General features: G+C 36.6%; 3 protein-coding genes across 4 annotated transcripts in view; 1 reads left to right on the top strand and 2 right to left on the bottom strand.

The window, feature by feature from the left end:
• Positions 1–4,839: 4,839 nt before the first annotated feature.
• LOC135640629 (tetraspanin-15-like) lies at positions 4,840–5,857 on the bottom strand. The gene is made up of 2 exons (XM_065155290.1): positions 5,338–5,857; positions 4,840–5,261 (listed from the first exon to the last, which is right to left on the bottom strand). Exons 1-2 carry the CDS (start codon positions 5,800–5,802, stop codon positions 4,938–4,940), a joined length of 789 nt encoding a protein of 262 aa, XP_065011362.1. The 5' UTR covers positions 5,803–5,857; the 3' UTR covers positions 4,840–4,937.
• A 1,266-nt stretch (positions 5,858–7,123) lies between these two features.
• LOC135640192 (UDP-galactose/UDP-glucose transporter 7-like) lies at positions 7,124–12,473 on the bottom strand. Its single transcript, XM_065154419.1, has 7 exons — positions 12,263–12,473; positions 11,491–11,596; positions 11,153–11,398; positions 9,642–9,752; positions 9,329–9,487; positions 7,758–7,901; positions 7,124–7,665 (listed from the first exon to the last, which is right to left on the bottom strand). The coding sequence occupies exons 1-7, from the start codon at positions 12,301–12,303 to the stop codon at positions 7,495–7,497; spliced, it is 978 nt and encodes a 325-aa protein (XP_065010491.1). The 5' UTR covers positions 12,304–12,473; the 3' UTR covers positions 7,124–7,494.
• Positions 12,474–15,570: 3,097 nt separating this feature from the next.
• LOC135640911 (diacylglycerol kinase 7-like) overlaps positions 15,571–23,089 on the top strand; it is a 28,326-nt gene continuing 20,807 nt past the window's right edge. Inside the window, exons 1-5 of one of the 2 annotated variants that reach the window (XM_065155768.1) lie at positions 15,571–16,022; positions 17,315–17,437; positions 17,698–17,835; positions 17,904–17,989; positions 21,307–21,394. In XM_065155768.1, the coding sequence (XP_065011840.1) occupies positions 15,678–16,022; positions 17,315–17,437; positions 17,698–17,835; positions 17,904–17,989; positions 21,307–21,394 (780 nt within the window). In that variant the 5' untranslated portion in view covers positions 15,571–15,677. The remainder of the gene's footprint in view (positions 16,023–17,314; positions 17,438–17,697; positions 17,836–17,903; positions 17,990–21,306; positions 21,395–23,089) is intronic. The other variant, XM_065155769.1, reaches the window with a different exon arrangement.

Here is a 23,089-nt window from a genome sequence, read left to right as displayed (position 1 = left end):
TTGAGAAAGTATAAATTAATGACAATACGTTTTACATGAGAGTGAAACATTAGGTTGGGGAATAGAGTCGATCAGGAGGTGATGCTAAGTTAGTATACCAAGTTGATGACCCAATTGAGTTTTACAATAATATCGATGATAACTTCTGTAATGGATCTTATGATTTGTGTTTTGCTTCTTGAAATTCCAACGGATCAAGTTTGTTTCAAGAAAGACAATATATGTTGATATGGATGTTCTATCGTTAGTATTGCTAGTCGAATAAATATCAACAAAAGAATAAAAATGATGTGATGTGTATTTACAAAGAAGAAGTTTATGATTTAGAGTCATTTTAAGAGAAGACATAAAAAGGTTTTAGTTTATATATCTTGCTATATTTAGATCCATCGTCGGGATTTCAAACTGTGCCATCGAGATCAATTAGAGAGGACACACAAATCTAAGGATTAGTGTACATGCTTTACTGAGAGTCAGTAAGGAGATGCAAAGTCACTGATCGTAAAGAGATTACCAATCATACAGAGACAAAAGGAGGGGAGTGAGGAAGTCTTGCTTCCGGCAAGAGATATATTATGAAAAGTTAATTATTTCATTCAAATGAGGAACTATATATTTCATTCAAATAAATTATTCAAATGAGCATAAAATGCTTGTGAGAATCTTAGCATTCATTTTATAAGTTCAGAACCAAAATATATTTGGAGAGACTGCTTTATGTAATATTAGTTTTGTAGTTATCAATTTGATGCAAAAACTCCCTCTTGCATTGTGTCCTCTTATAAAAGAATCTTTTTTCCACTTTTAGTTAATAAATTAGTTTTATCATATGTCTGAAGAGCGAGTATACTCAATTGAGGTGCAGGTCTTGGGCTCTTCCTCTAGCATCAATCTGATAAGGGATCATTTAGTCGGTCGATCATTGATGCAGCCCGTAGACTCATGAGGAATTATCCGCTTTGGACGATGAGCGTACTTGTACGATTTTATCCCTTCGGAGCATGTGAGCTCTAAAATGTGCCTTTGAGGGTAAGGGAGATATGGTCGGACTTATGACCTCATACTCCTCAACTAATGTAGGACTAAATGATTTTATTCAAGACTTCTGAGTTTATTTTAGTGGTGTTCAAAGTTTACAATGATAGTAGCTGATCTTATCATATGGATTGAAAACGATTAGAGCTCAAATCCTGAGCATGATGCTGATGAAAAGGACGTTAGCGTCCCGAAATCGGGTGATGTCCACTGCTGCTCGTTAAAGACAACGTAGCCATCATCTTCATAAACTATGTGACGTTCTCTTATAAGAAATATAAAAAATAAATTATATATATATAATATGTATATAGTAAAGATATTTATAAAGATATTGATATGACTATTATTTTCGATCAATCAAAATTTGAAATCTAATCAGTATCTATTTATTCGTCATTACAACTATCAAAATGAGAAAGAATTTGTTAGACATTAATAAAGTATATTTTATCGTTAAATTGATGATTATATAAATAATCTTATTGATATATTTTTATCTCAAACTTACCAGACAAATTATTGACAGACTTTTGATGTCTAACATGAACTTCAGATTTTGTTGATAAACCTTAATGCAATCTTTTTGTAATAAACAAGATATGAAATAAGAAAAAAATTTACCAATATGAGATACGTATATTTTTCATTTTTCGAAATTTTTTTTTGTCTAATCTTTGAATCCATAACGATCTTTTCATTTCGAACATTATCCTAAGGTCAACGCGAACCAATTTTATGACGTTGAGTTAATGATGTAATTTGTCTATATTATATATATAATAATATTAAATTTTAAAGAGACAAACGTGTGTATATATATATATATATATATATAATGAGGATAAATATGAAAAGCCTCTTATGTTATTCTACGGAGCCTAATTTTCAATTGATTTAAATCAGAATGTAAAGCAGCTCGTTTTCTTATTCTTCGTTTTTTGGTTAGCTGCCACGTTGGCAGTAAGTAAGTGAGCCCGACCATGAGGTACGGGCGTTGGCATCTGTGGGGGAGGCAATATAGCGAGCACCTTGTCTGCACGTCACGGAGATGCGCGAAACCTCCTCAGCACGGAGAAAGAAGGCATCACGCACTGAGTCGCGTTGGTGGGATCGATGGAGAGCAGAAACGAGACGATGGAAGACAGCTAAGCCAGCAGGAGGAGTACACGGGCGGCTTCAAAGAAGCAAACAAGAGAGAGAGAAAGAGAGAGAGGGGCTTCGCTCTTCTTCTTCGTCCTTGATTGGGACGGAGAGGGAGAGAGGGGTGAGGGTTCCGAGGTCTTACCTTCTCGCGCGGGTCGCATCACAGCTCACCCCGAAAAGGATCGGATTCTGCGCCCTCGTGAACCCGAATCTTTGCAGCCTTTTGCAGCAGGTAAAAGGATGTGTCTCATACGTGCGCGTCCTCCGGCGACTTCCCCGCCCCACCCCCCAATTATTTGGGTTCTAAGGAGACGCTCCGCACGTGCTGACAATTGCCATGTTTTGCGCCTAATATTTCATGCCAATAATAACTAAACAATTCCTCAATTATTTCTCATTAAATTTGGTTTAATTACAAACTATCCTTTTCTAAATAAAAATATACTTTCAAAAAATCCTTTCATATTGATTGCCATCTAATCTATCCCATATAAAATTCTATTAGCTCACATGAATAATATTTAAATAATAAAAATTTTATTTATCATTTTATAAGTACTGAACGATCGCGTTATAAGTTGTTCTTTTCTCATTTTTTGTATTGATATATTAATGTAAATTTTTATATTTGAAGGTTACAGTGCCATTTTGCTTTTGATATATATCTTCCGATATCTATGTTGGTAAGACAACATTAGGGTTATAAAAATAAGGTACGATATTAAATTCTTGTATCGACGAGGTGACGAAAGGAGAGCTTGACATTGTCTCTTAAGGAGGATGGCTATATTAATTGCATCAATATATATGTCTCCCTCCTACTTCATAGATTGAGATCATCATATACAGCAACTACCTTTGACCTAATGGATTTATCATTGTCTTATTAGGTGTATGCTTTGTCGCATTGCAGACATAATCTTGTTTTGAGATATGATTAGATTAGTTTAAGTATTTTATGCAATAAAAGAAAACTAGCAATAGAACTTTCTATTAGTTGTCAAACAATTTTTGATTGGGTGATTACTAATGAGTGGATTAAGTTTTTATGTTCTTCTCCTTGTCTTCGTTTTTATTTTTTCGATAGAAGAGAGTGTTAAAGATCACATCGAATACAATAATCTTGCAATTAATTGGTCAAAACACACTCCAAAAATATCACTTTCCCTATACTATCTATGCGTAGATCCTTTGACACTAGACACAAGGAAGGAAACATGGGCATGTGGTCCTCTGGTTGACTCAATGTACACAAGCCAAATTTGCATCTTCTGATCATGATGATTATAATATTGATCTGAAAACATGTGAAGTGAGAGAGTTGGATCCATTTGGATGGATCTACATGGATGTCCACCACCCAAGAAAACAAAGAAAAGAGTGAAGCCTTCTCTCTGGTTCTCATTCAACCATGGCAGCAAGCACCGAAGAGAAGCCTCCATTTGTTTATAGCATGAACCATTGTTCTTATCTGAATGCTGCTTGCACTAAAAGCTACCTCTATTTGTTGACCCTGATGTTTGGGCTTTGTCCCCATTGTGTGCATCTGTTTGCTTGCACCTTTGTCAGCTATTCATAATTAGATTTTGTCAGCGTGCATTGCCTTCCATGATCAATAATATATGATGCTCTTTCCATCTATTCACAAGTTGCAGGTGGAATATGCTGAGGGAAGGTTGGAGAAACCATGGGCTGATTAGTCCAGAAACCTAAACTAAATCATAGATGATAAATCCATGTTTAACCTTTGGTCTGTCATAAAACACACTGATTCATGTTCTTAAATTATCATGACAGCAAGGGAAGAAGATAAGATGTGTTCTTTCCCTTCAAAGCATATGGAGGAGATTCTGATATATTTATGATGTCATTGCGACTGTGATCGAGAGAATTCAGACAAGCATGATTCGATCTGTTCTTCCTGCAACTTGCACTCTTAATCAGATTGTTTTTTCAGGTGGTGGTGGTGGTGGTGTGTAAAATACAGCAGTGTGTGATGGATATACAAGCTTTCCTACCTTCCTTATCTTCACTAGTTCACAGATACATCTTCTCCAAGGTAGCTTTCTTTCCCAAACCAGAGTTAAGATCGAACGATGGATGAGAAGCAAGCAACTCAGCCTCTCACAGTCGTAGGCTCCACAAAACCTGGTATAAGAAAGAAGAGATGGAATGGGGTCTTCATATGGAAGCATTCAAGAGCAATTTGGAAGCTTGCACCAACTTTCAAAGGCTTTGGCACCACCCAAATGAGTCTACTTCTCCTATTCTATTACATGATATGAACCAGAAATATTCATGATAGATTGAGGCTAAACACAGTGGTGGATGGTGTTCATAGCAACCCTGTGATGCCGTGGGCTGATGGGCATCACTGATATGAGCAATTCGAGCCCAACATCTTATGATAAAGTATTAAGATCTTTATTGATATTTGTAATTTTCGAGATAATATTTATTACAAAATCATTTGTGTTCGGTTTCTCATTTTTATATCAGAATTAGGTTTCTCCATGTAGTTCTCCATAGATGAGATTATTGCACATTCTGAAGCAAGACGAAGGAAAATATCTAAATCAACACGAGAAGTAGTACTATATCCGTTATTGAGGAAGATATCAGTAGCTACAGCTCGATCAACTTCTTAGAGGACCAAAGGCAAACTAAGAGACAACACCTAAGACTAACCAGCACAAGTTTCATGGAAGTGGGGAAGCAAGCGAAAGAGCCTCCAACACCTACTACGATCACAGCGTCTAAGATTTGTACCTCTCCAACAGCAAGACGATGAAGCGCATGACATGGACGACAAGAAATAGCATGGACATGACGATGAGAAACGCACCAACTTTCCTCCACCTGGAGGTGATCACCTTCAAGAACGCAACCTTGCATGATTGGCAGTCGTAGCAAAGCACGTTGGGTTGATTGTTCCAAGCACGGCAGTCATTGAAGGAGGCAAATGATGCGGTTGGATTTGTCAGTGGTGTGCTCTCCCTCGTGCGGTTCCTTCCCACTCTCCAGTTGGTGGCGTTCACGTACTCCATTCCGCACACAGCCGATGGCTTGCAGCATCCCGACTTTTCAGCCAGCAAGAACCGATGAACATGAGTTGGAATTGTGGGCGGTCCAAGATATACGAGATTGAAAGATTACCTCGATGGTGGATAATTTCATCATGTTGAAATCGTTCGAAGTCATTTGGATGGTTCGATATGTCAGGTCTTGGCAGATCATGTCGTCGTAGAGGCAGGTCTTGACGTCGTTCCAGGTGTCAACGTCGAGAAGTCGGTTGCGGAGCCACAGCGGCGTCTCGGGCAGGCCTCGGGCCTCCATCTTGTACAAGCCGACGAGGGACAGCCCCGCGGTGAGCATCATGACGAGCACCACCGAGAGCACCATGTGGCCGGGCATCAGCACCTTGGCGCCATAGTACACCACGAAGTTGCTGATGAGCAGGATGAGCAGAAGGCCGACGCCGACGGCGACGCGCACGTTGGGCGCACGCAGGAGGTCCTCGCAGTCGTAGTCGTGGGTGCTGACGAGCCAGATGCCGAAGGCGAGCAGCGGGAGGGTGAGGAGGTAGGCGACGATGGCGAGGGGCCCGAGAGCTCTCTTCATGCTGCTCGAGGGAGGAGGAGGAGGAGGAGGAGGAGGCGGCAGGGGAGGAGGCGGAGCAGGGGGTGGTGGATCAGGGAGCGACTTGGGAGCTGCAGGCGGAGGAGGGGCGTCGCTGGGAGCCTCGGAGGCCATGAAGTAGTAGGAGAAGGAGAGAGGAGTGCAAGTCGAGAGGAGGAAGACAAAGCGGGATATAAGTAGGTGGAGATGGATTCAGTGCTGGAGTTGGTTACCTAATATTCTTCCTGAGATCTCTAAGGATTTCTAACAAACAGGGAGGAGTCGAGTGTTTCTTGTGCGTTCTCTTGTAGATTTCACGTACGTCGCAGCATGCATGCGCAGTCCGCTAACTCTCTCTCCCTCGATCGAGCAGAAACGGTCTCCGTGAAGCCGTCGCTCATTCAAATTGGACGGCCCAGATCTTGACCTCCCTCAGTTTCCAGACGTCTCTCTCTCTCTCTCCCCATATGAAGACAACGAGTGCGAAAGAACCTGTGAGGACGAAGACAACGTGTGCGAAACAAATATTTCGCTTACAACACAAAATGATAATATCATTTTATTAAGCATAAGATATTTTTTTAATTAAGCATATATATATATATATGCATATAAGATAAATTAAGCATATAATTTTGATATTTATAGTCAAAAAATACGAGCAGTCGAATAATTATTCAAAAAGAAACATAGAAACAAATTGGTTTAAGGGACTAAAATGGGTTCTTTGTGAGATCAATGAAATAAAGAACCATCTATATTTTCTTACTTATCTGAGAACAAGGAAAGATCGATCGTCACCACCCGAATTGGATTGCTTCCAATAAGCTGTTGAAGAACATGCACACCATTCGACTTGGGAACCATCGTTGAACATGGTCAAAATTAGACAACCTCCAAGAATTTGCTCAGACCATTAAAATCATGGTTTCATCTATAATGAGATGCAGACAGCCATACAAGGATTGAAATGACATTTTGAATGCAACAAGAGCTAAGATGCCCAACTCAGTTAAAAGGTGGTAGAAAGTACACCATGGCAGCATACCCTTCTTCAGTAACTTCACAAATTTCACAAAATAAGAAACCAAAAGCTGGATTAGAGCAAGGATCAACAAGGAGAAACTTGAGCACCTCAGGAACCATATCTATCACCTTATCAGTAACACATACTGCCTTCTCAAATTTAAGACAACAGCAAGCAAGGAAATATGAAACCCATATGCTGCATTGCCAGGTTAATATTTTGTTACAGTATTCTAATAATGATTTCCTTTTTTCAATACAGCTGCAGATTGAAGATTCATGGAAAATAAAGGATCCATAGCAGTGAAGGAGAAAATCATATCACAGAATGGCTACACTGTTTTTTGAGACAAATGATAATGCTTACATTTAACTGTTATTTTCAGCACTGGTGCAGTTCATGTTGTCTGCCTGGGGAACAACTGAAAATACTGTTGGAAATAAAAACTTCTTTCTGTGATGTTAAAGAAAGCAATACTTGAAATAATTAGAAAGACCATTCTGGTCCCTCCTATTAAAATCAAATAATAATTTGGATGGTCCTCCGTCAGCCTATTTCATCGGAGTGTGCAATCATCATTTTCTTTTGGATGTGTTTCTTGCTGCAAAGTTTCTTTACAGCAGGTACCGAGTGGCACAGAAGATTGATAAACATTCAATGGATCTATTTCAATTTGTGTTTTTTAATTGTTCCTCTTCAGATAGAACTTTCCGTGGTATTTTCTTCTTTTGCTGATACTTGGCATATGAATACCACACACCACCAGCTGTATTGATGACCAACCCAGTCACGTTCAAAGCATGTACTTGCACACCACCCAACAGGACGAAACCAAGGGTCTGGAAGGAGATATACAGAGAGTAAACCTCAAACAAGTGTAGTATTTACTCATCCAGAAATAAAAGATAAGAAATTGAGAAAGTATACTTACTGTGGACCCAACACCCTTAAGAACTCCAACGATTGTAGTTGTTAGAGCAGAGTTAACGATAGTGCACAAGAACATTGTGTAGTTCAAGACAATGCCCATTATCAATGATATGACAAGAATCACTAAGAATGCGAAAGAATATGCCTGTCATGTTAAAATTGCATCAGTTTCCCAACACGTAAAGAATGAAAGCAAACATGAATAATGATTATTTGATAAAATACTGGATTATAAAAGAGCCACATATATCACCGATATTTAATTCAGGACATTTGATTTTGAAGAACCATCTGAAAAGTCATTTGGCTAAGTAAAAAACTCATAAATGATCCATGGTTCTATAATTACATCACAAACTGATACTTGTTTGAAGTGTTCACTGCAAGGTTTTTATATTACTTTAGAAGCCAGATATTTTAGATGCCAATGAGGGACCTGGAAGGATCAATGTACGCATCCTAATATGCAAAGGTTGTTTACGTGAATCTAACTGTGGATACCAAAGTTGTAAAAGAGTACTCTGACATTCGTGCCAAACTTCAGTTATAAAAGGAGCAATTATGTCACTAAAGGATTGAAAAATCTTATTGTAAAGTCTACCCATGTCCTGATAAGTCTCTCTTAAATTTATCTACTATATCCCAAGATTATCAATCAATTTATGAAATAGTCTGTAAAAGTATCTTGTTATGAATACTCCTCTGCTTTATTTCTTTATGAAGATTTTGTGCTTATTGTGCTTTAAATTCTATTGACTACACTCATCATATAGTCTAGTTTATGATTCCACATTCCCAACATTAATGTTTCTTTTTCTTATGATACCTCATAGTGGCATTTTATAAGTTGTAGTGCACTTTTAGACACCTGTTGCATTTAAAACTATATATTCAATCGAATTCTACACAGCACTACCTATGTGAATATTTCCTATGAGGTCTACACAGATCACAAAATTGGATCATGCATTTTATTTTTGTTCTAATTTTATGCACCAGATATCAATTTTTTCAATATTTTACCATTATGAGTTATTATTATATCCATTATGCTCTAGGAGCATCTACATCATTTCAGCATATAAATTAGATCATCTTGTGTGCATTATTAATTTAACTTTGGTTGCATCTTAGATTAAGTTCATTTATTTTGTATCATACAAACTTTACCACGTCATGCACTTTAATTTGTTCTAGTTTTACTCACCAATTATTAATTTTTCAGTTTTTATCAGATTGGTTATTAACTTATTATTATATACATCATGCTCATTAAACGTCAATCTATAAATTCATGACTTCGTATGTATTATTCATAAGTTAAGGCTTACCTTCTATTTTAGTGTTATGAACACAATATGCATATTCTGGCCAGAATGCAGTGAAGCATAGTCTACGCATAAAGTCACCATATGCAGATAAAAGTTGATTAGTAAAAGCAACACATGCATAAGTATAACTTACAAAATCCCAACAGATAAATATCGTTACATGTCAAAAACAATAGGGGAAAGCAACATAAGCAAAAGTATAATTTACAAAAACCCTAATAAGTAGGGTGCTGATCCTGACCTTTCCGGACAAAACTGCAACAGAGTGTGGAAATTCCCCTGTTGCTATGATGAGAAACAACAGAAAAGGTAGGGACAGCAAGGAATTATAGAACATTATCTCAACTGAAGAAAGTCCCTCCTCAGCACCAGATTTCTCCACAAGCACTAGATACATAGTCTACAATTATAACTAGATGTTAATTTCACAAAACTGGGGCAAAAAGCTAGGACAGCTAAAAACAAGTATGTGACATCAGCAATAGTTTCAAGTGAACTCCAATGATTAAACTTTCCCAAATATGGTAAGGAGAACATGGAATATGTTTGTTTACCTGGAAGAAAACGGAGGTAAGTGCCATGGTGTATCCATGGAGATCAAACGAGAAATCTCCAAGTGCCGCAATGACGACTCCTATGGCTGTAAATATGACAGAAAGTGATACCTGAAAATTGCTTAAAAACATCAATAGTAAGAAACTTATGTAATACTGAATTGCTAATTTGCAGAAGAATTCCATATTCTGCAAACAGACAATTATATTGAACTCAATGAAATTAATTTGAAACAGTCTGAATACATTATTTTTCTTCAGAAACAATGGTATTTATCACTATCTTTCTGTAAATATAACTTTAGCATTCCTTCAACTGAAACAGAAACATGAAAGCATGCTTGTTTCCACTAATTTTAGTATCATCGGCAAATTAACCAGTACAAAGGCTAGACTATCTTTGCCCGCGAACCATAACTATTTGCTCTCTCCTCTTCAGCATAATTCTCATACAGATAAAAGTTTAACACCACAAGTTACGCAATGAATTACAAAAGAAATTAGTGGTAAAAAGTAGAATGGGATTTTTGGATTAAAGAACGTAAAAAAGCGCTTCTCAGGAAGAAGCAGAAAGAAAGAGATTGATATTAAGAAGAAAGGTAACTATTTTGTGTCAAAAGATGCTCCCTCTTCATCATTTATTTACAATTAAATCGATGCCTTCACTCTCTGACCAGTCACCAATTTGAAATATAGGATCGCTATCACACAGTTCCATTTTCAAATTTGTCTCCTTTTGCAAGAGAGGGAGAGAGACACATGGAGGGGAGAGAGAGAGAGAGAGAGTAGTGTGTATTTAAGCAAATGACTTATAGCACAACAAAATGTGAAAACAGAGAGACACAAAGAAAGACACATTTTATCATCTTTCAATGAAAAAGATAATATATAAAAAAAACTCGGAAGAAAACATTTGAAAGAAGGCGATCTAAAAAGAATGAAAAAACGAACAAAGAAGCTCTAGAACCAAGACAAACTACCAGGTAATGTATTAAAGTAAAATAATATATGCACAGATATTTTGAGATATTCATCATAATGAATGTGCGGCTGATCCCCGGTAACTTATTAATTTAACTATTATTTGACTATTATATAGTTAACATCCTGTACCTTGGGTATTAAATTTCTCAATCAATAAATTAATTTCAACCAAATCAATTCCAGAGAAGTTGGATTACCTGATCACAATGATAAGCTTTAGATTCAAGTCAAAACACTCTTAAACTTAGACTAGTCAGTTATTAAAGTTTGATTCAATAATAAGCAAGCATAAACTAGAGCCAACTAAATAAGCAAGGCATACACCAAGTTACGAAAGAGATTCTACCACTAAGCCTGAACGAGACAAACCCACAGTAGGGAATACCAGCATAATTCATCATGACTAAAATTTGCTAGATATGCACTGTGATTGTTGCCAAAATTAAGAGAAACATACATCATAGAATAATAGTAACAAAAAGACATCCAACTTAACCTCCAAGGGCAATCAATCATAGACTTGTTACCTGAGTTGAGGGCCTACTCTTTCCTCTGAAAAATCCAAACACCAATACTGCAAGTGGTGTGAGCCTCTTCAATGCAATGTACATTGGAATATTGACTCCCTTCAAGCTTGCCAATGCAAATGCCACATTTGCATTGTAGAACACTGACACTGGAAGAAGTTTCTTAGCTGTTGGCATGTTCACTGCTTTGGCTTTTGTATACCCCATAACTTTGCCAAAGTGTATGAGAAGGGTTGTAGCCAATTGCTAATACAGTGTATAAATAAATATAAGCAAGAGAAAACATCAGAGCCTTACCGCAATAAAAATATAACATATGCTCAAGATCTATAACATACCTGTAAAGTAAGAAGAGTCATAGAGTATGCATACTGCATTAAAACTGCCTTATTGATGAAAACCATAGCCATGGATGCTATTCCATAGGAAAAGGCAGCAAACAAGCTGCAGCGTAAATAGCAAAATAAGAAAGAAAGCTATAAGGAATTACATCACATTCATCTATTATTAGCAGTTATGCTAAAATATTAAAGAAAGATGTAAATCCAAGAGGAGCGGGACAGTGTGTGCTCAGGTTAAGTGCATCGACTTTACATAGAAATACTCTCTCAACCAAACTTATCCCTTAGTGTGATGCTAGATTCTGGGTTGCTGATTAAGAAACTTCACTCATTAAAGCTTCTTCAGGCCATAATAACAATCAACAGGTAGTTTTCGCGTCTCACATATTTGCAGCAGTTAGTCCATATCTCATAACCAGGTGCACAAAAATAACACCTTTAGGAACGTAATAAAGCTCGATTTACATCTTTCTCGCGTTTGCAATAAGTTCGGTACGATGGACACATTTATTAGCATTACCATGCTAAACGTTGCACTAAATTTAATTCGTTGCCCAACCGACACAAAGCCACCAGCTTGGCGTAATTCATGACACAGAGGTGCAATTTTCTGTTCCTAATCGTCACCGAGCCTTTAATCAATGCTAATTAACTCATAAAAACAGAAAATCCATTTCCTTTGTGTTTCCCGGACCGTAGTGTCCCAGATCTCGCTTAAATTCTTCAACTATGCGGTATAAGAATCAAAATAAGAGGTGAGTCAGATTACCTCAAGAAGGGAGTGGGTTCCAGGTCAACCCTGCCTTCCATGGCGATCCCAATTGAGGAGACCTTGAAGAGTGAAACACGAGATCGTTGATTGCGCCCTTGGTTGTGCACGGTTAGGGTTAGGGCTGGAAAAGGGGAACAAGAGGAGGGGAGAAGTCAGTCGGTGAAGAAGAGGAGGAGCGGAGGCGAACAGGGACGGAACAAATGGCGTGGTCTCTGGATCCACCCGTCGCTTCCACGATGCGAACCCATAAATAGGCCCTTTTACATATCCATCCTTCGAGTTAAATGAAATAACCTATTTACCCCTAATAATATCAATATTCCACATACATCCCTCATGTGCTTCTCTGGATAATACTTGATTATATATATATATATATATATATATATATATATATATATATATATATATATATATATATATATATATATATATATATATATATATATATATATATATATATCGACTGTAATATGCATCGATGTGCTTCGATTTTACAGGATATATGTTAAATTCAATTTTATTTCCCCAACTCAGGAGGGACATATGCGTAATTTTATCAGAATAAAGGTATAATAATTCAGGGACTTGTTTGACGGCGGCGGCGCAGTAAGATCTTATTCCTGGGTCCCTATTTCGTTGCCGGAAATCTCCGGTGTTACCCGCCTCGTCTACCCTCAGCAAAGTGATTTGTGTGGGCCGAGTTTATCAGCGCCGGTGAGGCAAAGGGGAGTGGGCCGGTGGCCGAGAAAGAATCGGCCGTTCCATAGCAGTCGTCCATACTTCAAGCAAGTCAGCGCAGTCGCCGCGGATGAATTGCTACGTCCTCTTTTGACTTTTTGACCTCGTGGTCAAATATATCTACATGCGAGTCGATGAGCTCACCATAGTACTCCTATAAAAATATAAAAATACAGGGATATATTATTAATAATTTAAGATCAATAAAATTAATTGGCCAATCGGATCATGATAAATTATATTAAAGTATGTAATTATAGTATTTCCTAATATGATGCATGTGATAACCCTTTTAGAATCTCTAAAAATATATGTCGTTTTATTTTCTATAGACTTCAAAATAGCTGAGCATCTTGAACTACAACAAACCATTGTCTCTTCAAATGTTTCGGGATATATATATATATATATATATATATATATATATATATATATATAAGAAAGCCATTGGCATTAGGTAGAATAGCGAAACCGGAGAAATGAGATGGTGTATGAGATGAGGATTACTATCGAATCTATAGTTAGGTAGGCCATCTAGGAGGATAGCAAAGCTGGAGAGGAGGATAACAATATATGAGAAATAAAATGGTATAAGAGATAAGAGTCACCATTGATATTATCATTAGGTAAGTCACAACGATAGCAAAACCGAAGGAGAGGACAAAGTTGAATGGAGGATAGCCAAACTTTTTACCCTTTTATGAAATTAATATTTTTAGATTATGAGAATTAAAAATACATTTTTATCTACTTTTTAGCACTATTTTTATACTTGACTATATATATTTTGGAGTCGATAGTGCGAGAAAAAATAAGATTAAATATATTTTATAGTCGATAGTGTGAGAAAAAATAAGATTAAATATTTCACTTCGACTGATCATGACCCGTTCTCTAATAGACCGATTTTATCTTATTTGGTGCAGCTTATGAGGGGTAAGTTTTTAAGTTGATCATGTCTTGACTTCTAAAAAGTAAAATTCACTGATATTAGTTTTAATATACAGTCCAAATTGTACATTCATTTAAATTCAATATGTATTTAAATCAAACTCAAATATTTTTAAATAAAAATAGTGAAAAAATATGATTTATCACTTATATTAGTCTTAGTGATAACAATAATAATGATCGTCAATTAAAATATCATTTGTCACAATAATAAGTTGTCATCACAAAATCTAAAATATTTATGATAATATTATTATCAAATTCATACACTTAAATAATTAAGTGACTATGTTTTAGTGATAAATATTTGTTATTATTAAAAAAATATAATGATAATATCCTCGATAAATCATATTTTGATGACAAGTTTTAATATTTACGACTAAAATTTTATGATTAATGAGGAGCTCTTTTTAGTGTGTCTTTACACTAACGTGATTTACACGATATTAGAGTTCCATATCTCATTTTGAAATATACTCGTCCTTCCTTAAGTTTAAAAGTATGATGAACTTTATTCTTTAATTTAAAGTTTAAAACTCAATTGTGATGGCCATTAAAGAAAGTAAGTAATAAACAAAAGTAAAATTCCACATATGCAATCTCCACTTTATTACTTTCTATCGATTATTGCCTCAAGACAGCACGTAAAGAATCACAAGCCTTGCCACAATAATTTCTCACATAGGCTGATATGGATGACAACTTAATAATAATAATTAAAATTTTGATTATTGCATATTATAACTATTGAAAGTGAGCATTCCTTCTATTGATTCTTAAAGTACGCTTAAGATTTATGTAATTCAAATCAACAATCAAAGATCGGATTAAGATTTCAAAACATAGTATTTTTGATTATTTTGATGTTCCACAATAAAAGAAATTCAAAAATGGTTAAATATAGGACCATAAAAATCAACCCAATCGATGATCAAAGGAATTTAGTTTGAAATACTAAAGTAGATTGATTTTTTTATTTTTATTTTCCAAAAGAAAAATACATAATTCTTTGATAATATGGATGAATATGTTAAACAATTATATCTTTGTATTATAAAATAATTTTTTAAATACAAACAGTTATGTTAAAATAAATATTTATATAAAAAAATAAAATAGAGCTGAATGACGTGGATAATATATATAGTTTGGTCCCCCAATAATTTCCACCTATATCATATTACTAATTCATGAAAGGAAAAGAGATTAACTATAAGCTTTTAGGGTTTATAATTGATTTAGAGGGATAATTTTGTTTTTCCTAATTTTATAATAATTCAGCGATTAATAGCTGTATATATTTCTGACTCCACATCGAGGAGTCAAATGTGGGGTCCATCCACTGCGGTGGTAAACGTTCGGGTAGGTTGAACAGGGTAAAGTAAATAGTACTTTGTTTGTCAACGGCTGCGGTCTGCGTAATATATTTAATTCAAATAAAGCAATTAATATATTTAATTCCTCCCCTTCCCGCGCTCGTCGCAGTTGTCGTGTCATATATTTAATTCAAATAAAGCAAATGGGAAGACAAAATAAAAAGGGTAAGAATAAATAAACTATTATGAATTCGAAAAATAAGGATGCCGAAGGCTCGGTCCGTCGACCCTTTTGCCAGAGTTATTCCTTCCTCTTCCTCTCGGCTTCGTGTGCTTCGCTTTCTTGGGGAAGACGGGACGCGAGTGCGTAAATAGTGGCATGGAGCGAGCGAAAGGTAGCGATGTCGAAATCGAAGGTGGGGATGGCGCCGGAGGACGAAGCGGAGGCGACGGTGAAGTCGTCACGGTGGGACTCGATCCAGAGGTGCGGGATCCCCAGAAAAATCAAGATCGACGAGGAGAAGCTGAGGCGGGACATCTTGATCCCTGAGTACCTCTGCAAGGCGATGGAAGACGCCATCGATAAAAGGGACGCCACCGTCGTGGGCCCCTCCTCAGGCGCAGAGCCCAGTGGCGGTTCGGAGGTGCCGAAGGCGCCGCTGGTGGTGTTCGTGGACTTCTGCAGTTGCGAACACCGCGGCCAGCAGATGATGCGCCAGCTTCAACAATTCATAAGCAAGGGACAGGTCAAGATAGAAACCGCCTCCCTCTCTCTCTCCTCCTGTACTTTCTACTGCATTTCTTCAAATATTTAGATTCTTGAAGTCTTATATCGAAGCCAGCTTAGTGTTTTTTCGGTTCACGTAGTGAGTTTCTGAAGTGACCTTTCGTTTTTTTAAATTCCTTCTGATGCACAATAAAATTCCTGATGTTAGTCTGTGGGTTGCGTTTCTTGATCGAGCTTTAAGCATTACTTTGAAGGTTTAAAAATCTTTCTTTTTTGGTGACAATTTTGGCTCGTCATGCTTTTGTTGAACATTATATTTCGCAATGTTTGTATAGCAGCAAACTATCTGTGGTAGACGCACTTTGCATTTCTGGAGGTCGAAAAAAACATAAATTATAATGGCTAAAAATGGGAAATTTAAATTCAGGTAAAGGCTGTTATACTCAAAGTTTGTTTGGTGCTTTCGTCACAGAAAAGATCTCGAAAGTTACGTGGTTGTTTTGATTTTTTGCTGCTTACATTCTTCAGGAGAATTTTGTCTCCTATCTAAGAGAAGGCATCTACTACCACCTAGATGATCAGCCTGTCTTATAAGATAGCTCCCTTTTCCTTTATTCTTCCTGCTTTGTATAAGATAGCTTTTTTCCTTGACTCATCCATATCTCTATGTTCTGTTGAATATTCAGTATGATGTCCTTTCTTGACCTGTCAATTTCGAGAAAAAAAGAAGGAAAAAACGAACTATGAAATTAGATTTGTGAACTTGTGATGCTAATTGTGATGACTTTAAGTGTATTATGTTATTCTTTTGTTTAATCTGGTATTTAGAGATCTAAGATAGTTTGTGATTTGTGATTTGACTAGCAATAAGGTTCTTTGCTTGTAATTTGTGGTTCTTTGTTTAATATCATCCAAGTCAAGGAAAACGGACCTTCCAATAGGTTCCTACTAGGATGTTGCTTTACTGCTGTGCTTTGCTGGAAGGAGGTTTGTGCCAGTTTATAATAGACCATGAAAAATCTGTAGTTGACATGAGTGCATCAAATATATTCTGATTCTCATTTGTTCTAGTGGTGGAAGTTGGATGACACTATTGTTGCAGTATGCAGCACAGGGTGGTTTATTCCAGAGTAGGTTTTGGAAAATTGTTCCAGTCAATTCAGGATTAATTCGGAGTATCTAATCAGGATCTTTCTTGATAGTTACATATTTTTCGTGAACTTCCTGTAGTTATAGGAAAATTTTTATCTGGAAATGGACCTTAGCTAATTGAATTACGTTGGCTCTAATTCTTTCTCTCATTTATTTCAGGTCTTTGATCTTTTAGCTACAAAGCCTTCTCACTTTGTTCAGCATGGTTTGACTTGCTTAGAAAACTTGGCTAGCCAAGGTGACAAGTGTGCAGAGGCCATTCGTCAAAACTTAAAAATCATGGTATGTTTAGTGGAACTGATAACATTATAGTATTTTTATGCTTTCTAATGTGGGCCATCTTGTCCATTCATGCTTGCTTTGAGTTCTTACCATCATAAATCTTTGTGAAGAATATCCTTTGCTACTGACGCTAATTTAGTTTAGACTTATGTGGTAGTCAACCATTCTTTTCCCTTGTCTGGTTTCATAATATTTTCTCCATTTGGTGGGTTATTGTTAATAGTTACATGTTCTTATGAATTAATTATTTTGTTGCACAGGTTGCAGGAGGTGATGGTACCGTAAGTTTGGTATTGAAAAGCTTGGTAGAACTTTCTGTACATAATAAAAAGCCAATTCCTCCAACTGGCATTTTTCCACTTGGAACAGGAAATGATCTTTCAAGGAGTTTTGGTTGGGTAAAGAGCTTAATTTGATTGTTGCAGTTTCATAGAGATAACAGTAATTTATATGGATATATTTGTAGGGTGGTTCAATTCCTTTTGCATGGAGGTCAGCATTCAAACAGTTTCTTCATAAGGCGGTTTCAAATGGTGTTAAACACCTTGATAGGTGAGCATGAGCTCTATCTTAATCATAATATTGTTAATATGAGCTATCTCATTGACACCTAAGCTTGTCATTTAGTAACATAGCCACATTTGCCTGATCTCTTGATTTCTTTACTTAAAAGTATCATTATATGGTTGACCCATCATAAAAAGGAGCTAGAAATTATGCATAGAATTTGGCTGATGATTGATATTGAAATCATTTTTATTCTTCACTATAAGTTGACATTACGGATAATAGGGACCATAACTGGATAAAACATTTCCCCTTGGTCACTAGAGTAGGGTTCAAGTCACTAGAACAATATCTCTACTTGCGAGAGAAAGTTTGTGTACGTTGACTTTTCGCAGCATTGGTGGGATCATCATTTACCAAGCCATCTTCTATTATGCTTGTCAAAAAGAGTATTTCTTGAGAGCCATTTGTTGTGATACGTGTTGGTTGTTCTTTTTCCCTTGCTGTTAAAAGATGAACCAACTTGTGTTTGGTGCTTCAGGACTTTAGTGAATTTGGTTCCTAAACAACCAACATTTGTAGTACGAGTTCCTGAGTCGAATAAAAAAGTTGGAGGGTTGTGTTAGCTCACTACCAACTAGGATAAAATTAAGATTTCATAAACATGAATCTTAACCACCTTTAATATAGGTACAATTGAAGTGACGTGAGACACCTTTACCACTTAGGTGCATTGAAGTGTGAAAAATGGGCTAGGAAGTCCTTCGGAAGAGCCCCATCACATTGACAATTGGTTGTGGTGCAAGATAGATAAGGGTTCTTGTATTGTTTTAGGCTAATGCAAGTAAAGAAATTAGCTCAAGAATAAAGGATTAGGTTAGCACTAGGAATAGAGGCACTTTAAGGATAAAGACTAGAATCGGTAGATACAACGATTAGAAGATGAACTAACACTATTTACCTTAGGGTGACTAAGTGACTAGGGAAATAATTTAAAGAAATTGATAGCACTGGATTTAAAATTTAGTATACTAGAAAATTTAAATGTAAAAATGTTATAGGTATCCTCAGGTGGGGCGACATCACTAAAAAAAACGAGATGACGTCGCCGATATATATATATATAATCTTTTATTTATAATATTTTAATCTTTTATTTATATATCTATTTATTTGTATATTTATATATATTATATATAAAAATTTTAGAAAAATGTGCGATGTCGTAGTAAAACGAGGCGACGTCGCCTATATATATATATATAATTTATAAATAAAAAATACTGTCCGGTAGCAAACGATTCGTATACCGATTTACTGTCTGACTGGTACATACCACTCGTACTGTACAGTATCATTTAAAACTATATACCTTGGTTCTGGTTGTATTGCCAGTACGTGAAGTGGTCATTAAGACCATGTTATACAAAATTTTCTTGCGTGAAGAAAAAAATATTTTCAAAGTTAACCCTGCACTAATTGCTACTTGCTCCTTATCAAGCCATATAAGCTAATAGGGGCATCCCTTGCCACAACCTTCAAATTAAACTTATATACTTGGTAGAAATTAAACTGTTGAATGCTATCACTTTTGATTATCTCCACAGATTTTTCGGATGGTGCTTCGTCTTGAAGATGGTCTTCCACTTCTATGGGGTTGTTTTCTCCTACATGGATAGAAAAAAAATTGACACACAATTCAAGAAACTTCATTCAACCGAAATAGAACCATAGATATCTCCTCTGGCATACATTTTCCTCACCTCTCTAACTCTGATTTGATGAGCATTTCTTATCAACTCATTTCTGCCAGTAGTCTGTAGAAGTTTTAAGTCTAAAGCTACCATGGAGAAGTGTGATAGAGATGGCGTGAGAAATGACATTGCTTGTCATCTTGTCTTTAGGTGCTCGCCCGAAGCGCCTAGCGCCTGGGCTCGGGTGAGCGCCCAAGCGACGCCTCTTTGAAGCGCACCGCCTGGAAGTGAAGCGAGGCGCTCGGGCCTCGCCTCGCCTCGCCCGAGCGCCTTTTTAAATCACTGATCTTGCCTATATGGCAAGTACAAGAGAGGCATCATAAAAGCATGGATAAAAGAAAACAAAATAGAAATGAAAAATGGTTCAGGTTCAGAATATATTAAGCTGGAGTTTCAAAAGTCAGGTTGGGAGCTGAGAAAAACTAAACAAATGTTTTAATGCCTTGAAAACATTTAAAAAATGCACTTCTCGACACATATGTGATATAGTTCAGAATCACTGATGACCGAGTGTTGTCATGGAAGTAGCACTTGATATGTTCAAAACAATTCATCATTTGATATCCTTGTTGCTTGCAGTTGGCTATAGTCTAGTCTCTTTTGCTTGCTAATTATTGTCGGTGAATAAATGACGCATTTCGGGTAACACTTTGTGCATGCAATCATAGACATGGACCACTTGCTAAGAGTATTTAGGTATTTAGTCATGTTATTGGGATTATATTATAAATCAGAGATCCTGATCTATGTTAGGTTCATCTGCATTTATTTGTAATAGTACCTTTAGTTCTTTAGGTTTTTTAACAACTTTTGTGCAATTCCTTTTTCAGTTCACTATCTATAATAACATCCATGCTATTCAAGCAGACAGCCTCCCCAAGATGACTTCCCTGCAACATATAGAATCAAGGTAGGCAATACCGAATAATACCGCCCGGTACGAGCGGTATGTACCGGTCCGACGGCATACTAGTACGCGGACCGCCCGCTATCGAACGGAACGAAAAAAATAATAAAAAATATATATATATATATATATATATATTTATATATAAATATTTTAGAAAAAGGTGACGTTCGGCGATGTTGCCGAGGTGATGCGACGCGACGTTGCCTTTTTCAGATTATATATATATATATGATTATATATATATATATTTATATATTTAAATAAACGAGGCGATGTCGCCCTGCGTGGGGAAGGAAAAGGCGACGTCGTCGAGGCGATGCGACGTCGCCTTTTAAATAAAAAATATAAATATATATAATCTTATATATATATTAATTTATATATATATATAAACGAGGCGACGTCGCTCCCGCCTGGGAGAAGAGAGAGGCGACGTTGCCGAGTTATATATATATATGTATATATATATGTATATATATATGTACATATACCGAGCAATATTCCGAACGGTATACCGCTTGGTATACAGTTTCGTACCGTACCGAGCGAACGTCGAAACTCCGGTATTGTACGAAATTGCAGACCTTGTATAGATAATAGAATATCAAAATATTAAACAAGCCTAGTAATCTAGTTCTTTGCTTCCAATCTTTCTTGAGAAACTTTTGTTATGCAAGTTTTCAATTATCTTTTTGCAGTTGGCGTGTTATACTCATGATGCATGAAACAAAAGAAAGAAATCGGTCATCTTTGCTTAACACTTTGCAAAATTATGATCTAACTCAGGTATGATGTTGAATAAGAGCTTATTGCAGCTAATTTGCATTTATGGTATCTTCTCTTGTGAATTTATATTGTACAATTCTCTTGATAAATGAAAACTCATGCCAGCAGCCTACAAATGACATAAAACATAACTATATACAAGTATCTTGGATGATGTTACGAAGGACATTAATATTACAAGACAATGTAATGCAACATAAAAGATTCCAATGTATGGGCATGATAATTCTTGGTTGCCATGATGCTTTCTTGTCACTGATACAATAATTGAAGTTAGGTTCAACATAATATTCTGGAATAAAATTTAAGACAGTAATAGGCAAGTGGCCACCAATCTGATGCCAGAGGTTCACATCAGACAACAAACTTTCTCTATGGACAATCTCCATTGATGGGTTATTACTTCTTTATCACTATGAAAATTCGTTAATGTTAAATCAGAAACTCATGTCACAGATTGGAACGCTTTTGTAGTTAGTTTTTCTGGTGTTGTAAGTTTTAACTCAGTCCTAGTGAAGATGCTTATATAGCTGAATATGTTAAAAGTGAAAAAAATTATTCAGGACATGCTTATAAGAAGAGCTCCAATGCTTCTTTATAAACATGGTGTTTCTTCAAATTTATGATAAAAAAATATAGATATTGTGTAGGATGAAACCATTGATGGACTATGAAAATAGTTTTTATAAGATTTAATAGATGTACAAAGAAATATAAGATTTTAAAAAAGGTAAATGAAAACAAAAATAACCATGACACTTGTTTTGATTCAAATATTAATGCTTATAATGAAGAATCCAAACCCCATATTGTCACGGCCTTAGTTAGAATTGCCAAAGGCATGAGGCACCCTTGTGGCAAAGACTCGAACTTAGCTTGCATTTCTTAAGTCGCGAGGCACCCTTGTGGCAAAGACGCGAATTTAGCTTGCGTTACCTAAGTTGGGCTTCGCTCTTGCGATTTGCGTCTATAAAGATCAGCCCACTTGCAACCTCTCGCAGGTCCTGAAGGACCTGTAAAAGAGAAAGTTGATTAGTTCGAAGAACAAGCGACGGACAAGTCTCAACGTCTCGCGAAAAGGGGAAGCTTTACAAGCAATTCAGCGAGCACCTTGCGTGCACAAGAGAAAAGAGGGAGAGGGGGAAAACAAGGACTTTAGAAGGTTGAACGAATAGCTACAAGTCCACAAACAGCTGCTCACCGAGTGCCGGGCGCGACAACAAGTTCCCGTCAAGGTAACGTGCGAACTTGCGAAAGAGTGTTCAACGCCCGACACTATACTGAAGCCCCATCCAGCCCTGTGCCACTCGGGTGGCTTTAGGGTGCTGAGATGGTTGAAGTTTCGCGTGCAGCAACGGGCTGCAAAAATCAGCCCATGGCATGCGAAAACGGAGCTGCTTTGAGGCTGTTTTGCTCGGTTCGGTGAATAGTCATACTGTAGCGCTGCAACTTGTCCGAACTTACATTTTTACAAGCAAAAGGACTTAAAACCAAGCCAAAACATACTGCCAAGCAGCTGTACATGTAGATTAGAGTGACGAATAGTTTGGTGAACGGAGTTGTTGTGGGTGCACGATGATCGTTCGTGACAATACATGGAAAATGGAAACACACTTCTTATAATAGAGTTATGGTCTTGCACCACTCAAACATAATTATAAGAAAATATTTTTAAATTCATTGTCATTATCTTAA

Source organism: Musa acuminata, chromosome BXJ3-6, assembly GCF_036884655.1.
Source record: "Musa acuminata AAA Group cultivar baxijiao chromosome BXJ3-6, Cavendish_Baxijiao_AAA, whole genome shotgun sequence".
NCBI classification, from domain to species: Eukaryota; Viridiplantae; Streptophyta; class Magnoliopsida; order Zingiberales; family Musaceae; genus Musa; species Musa acuminata.
The sequence above is the reverse complement of the archived record's forward strand: the minus strand, read 5'-3'. Positions and strand labels throughout refer to the sequence as shown.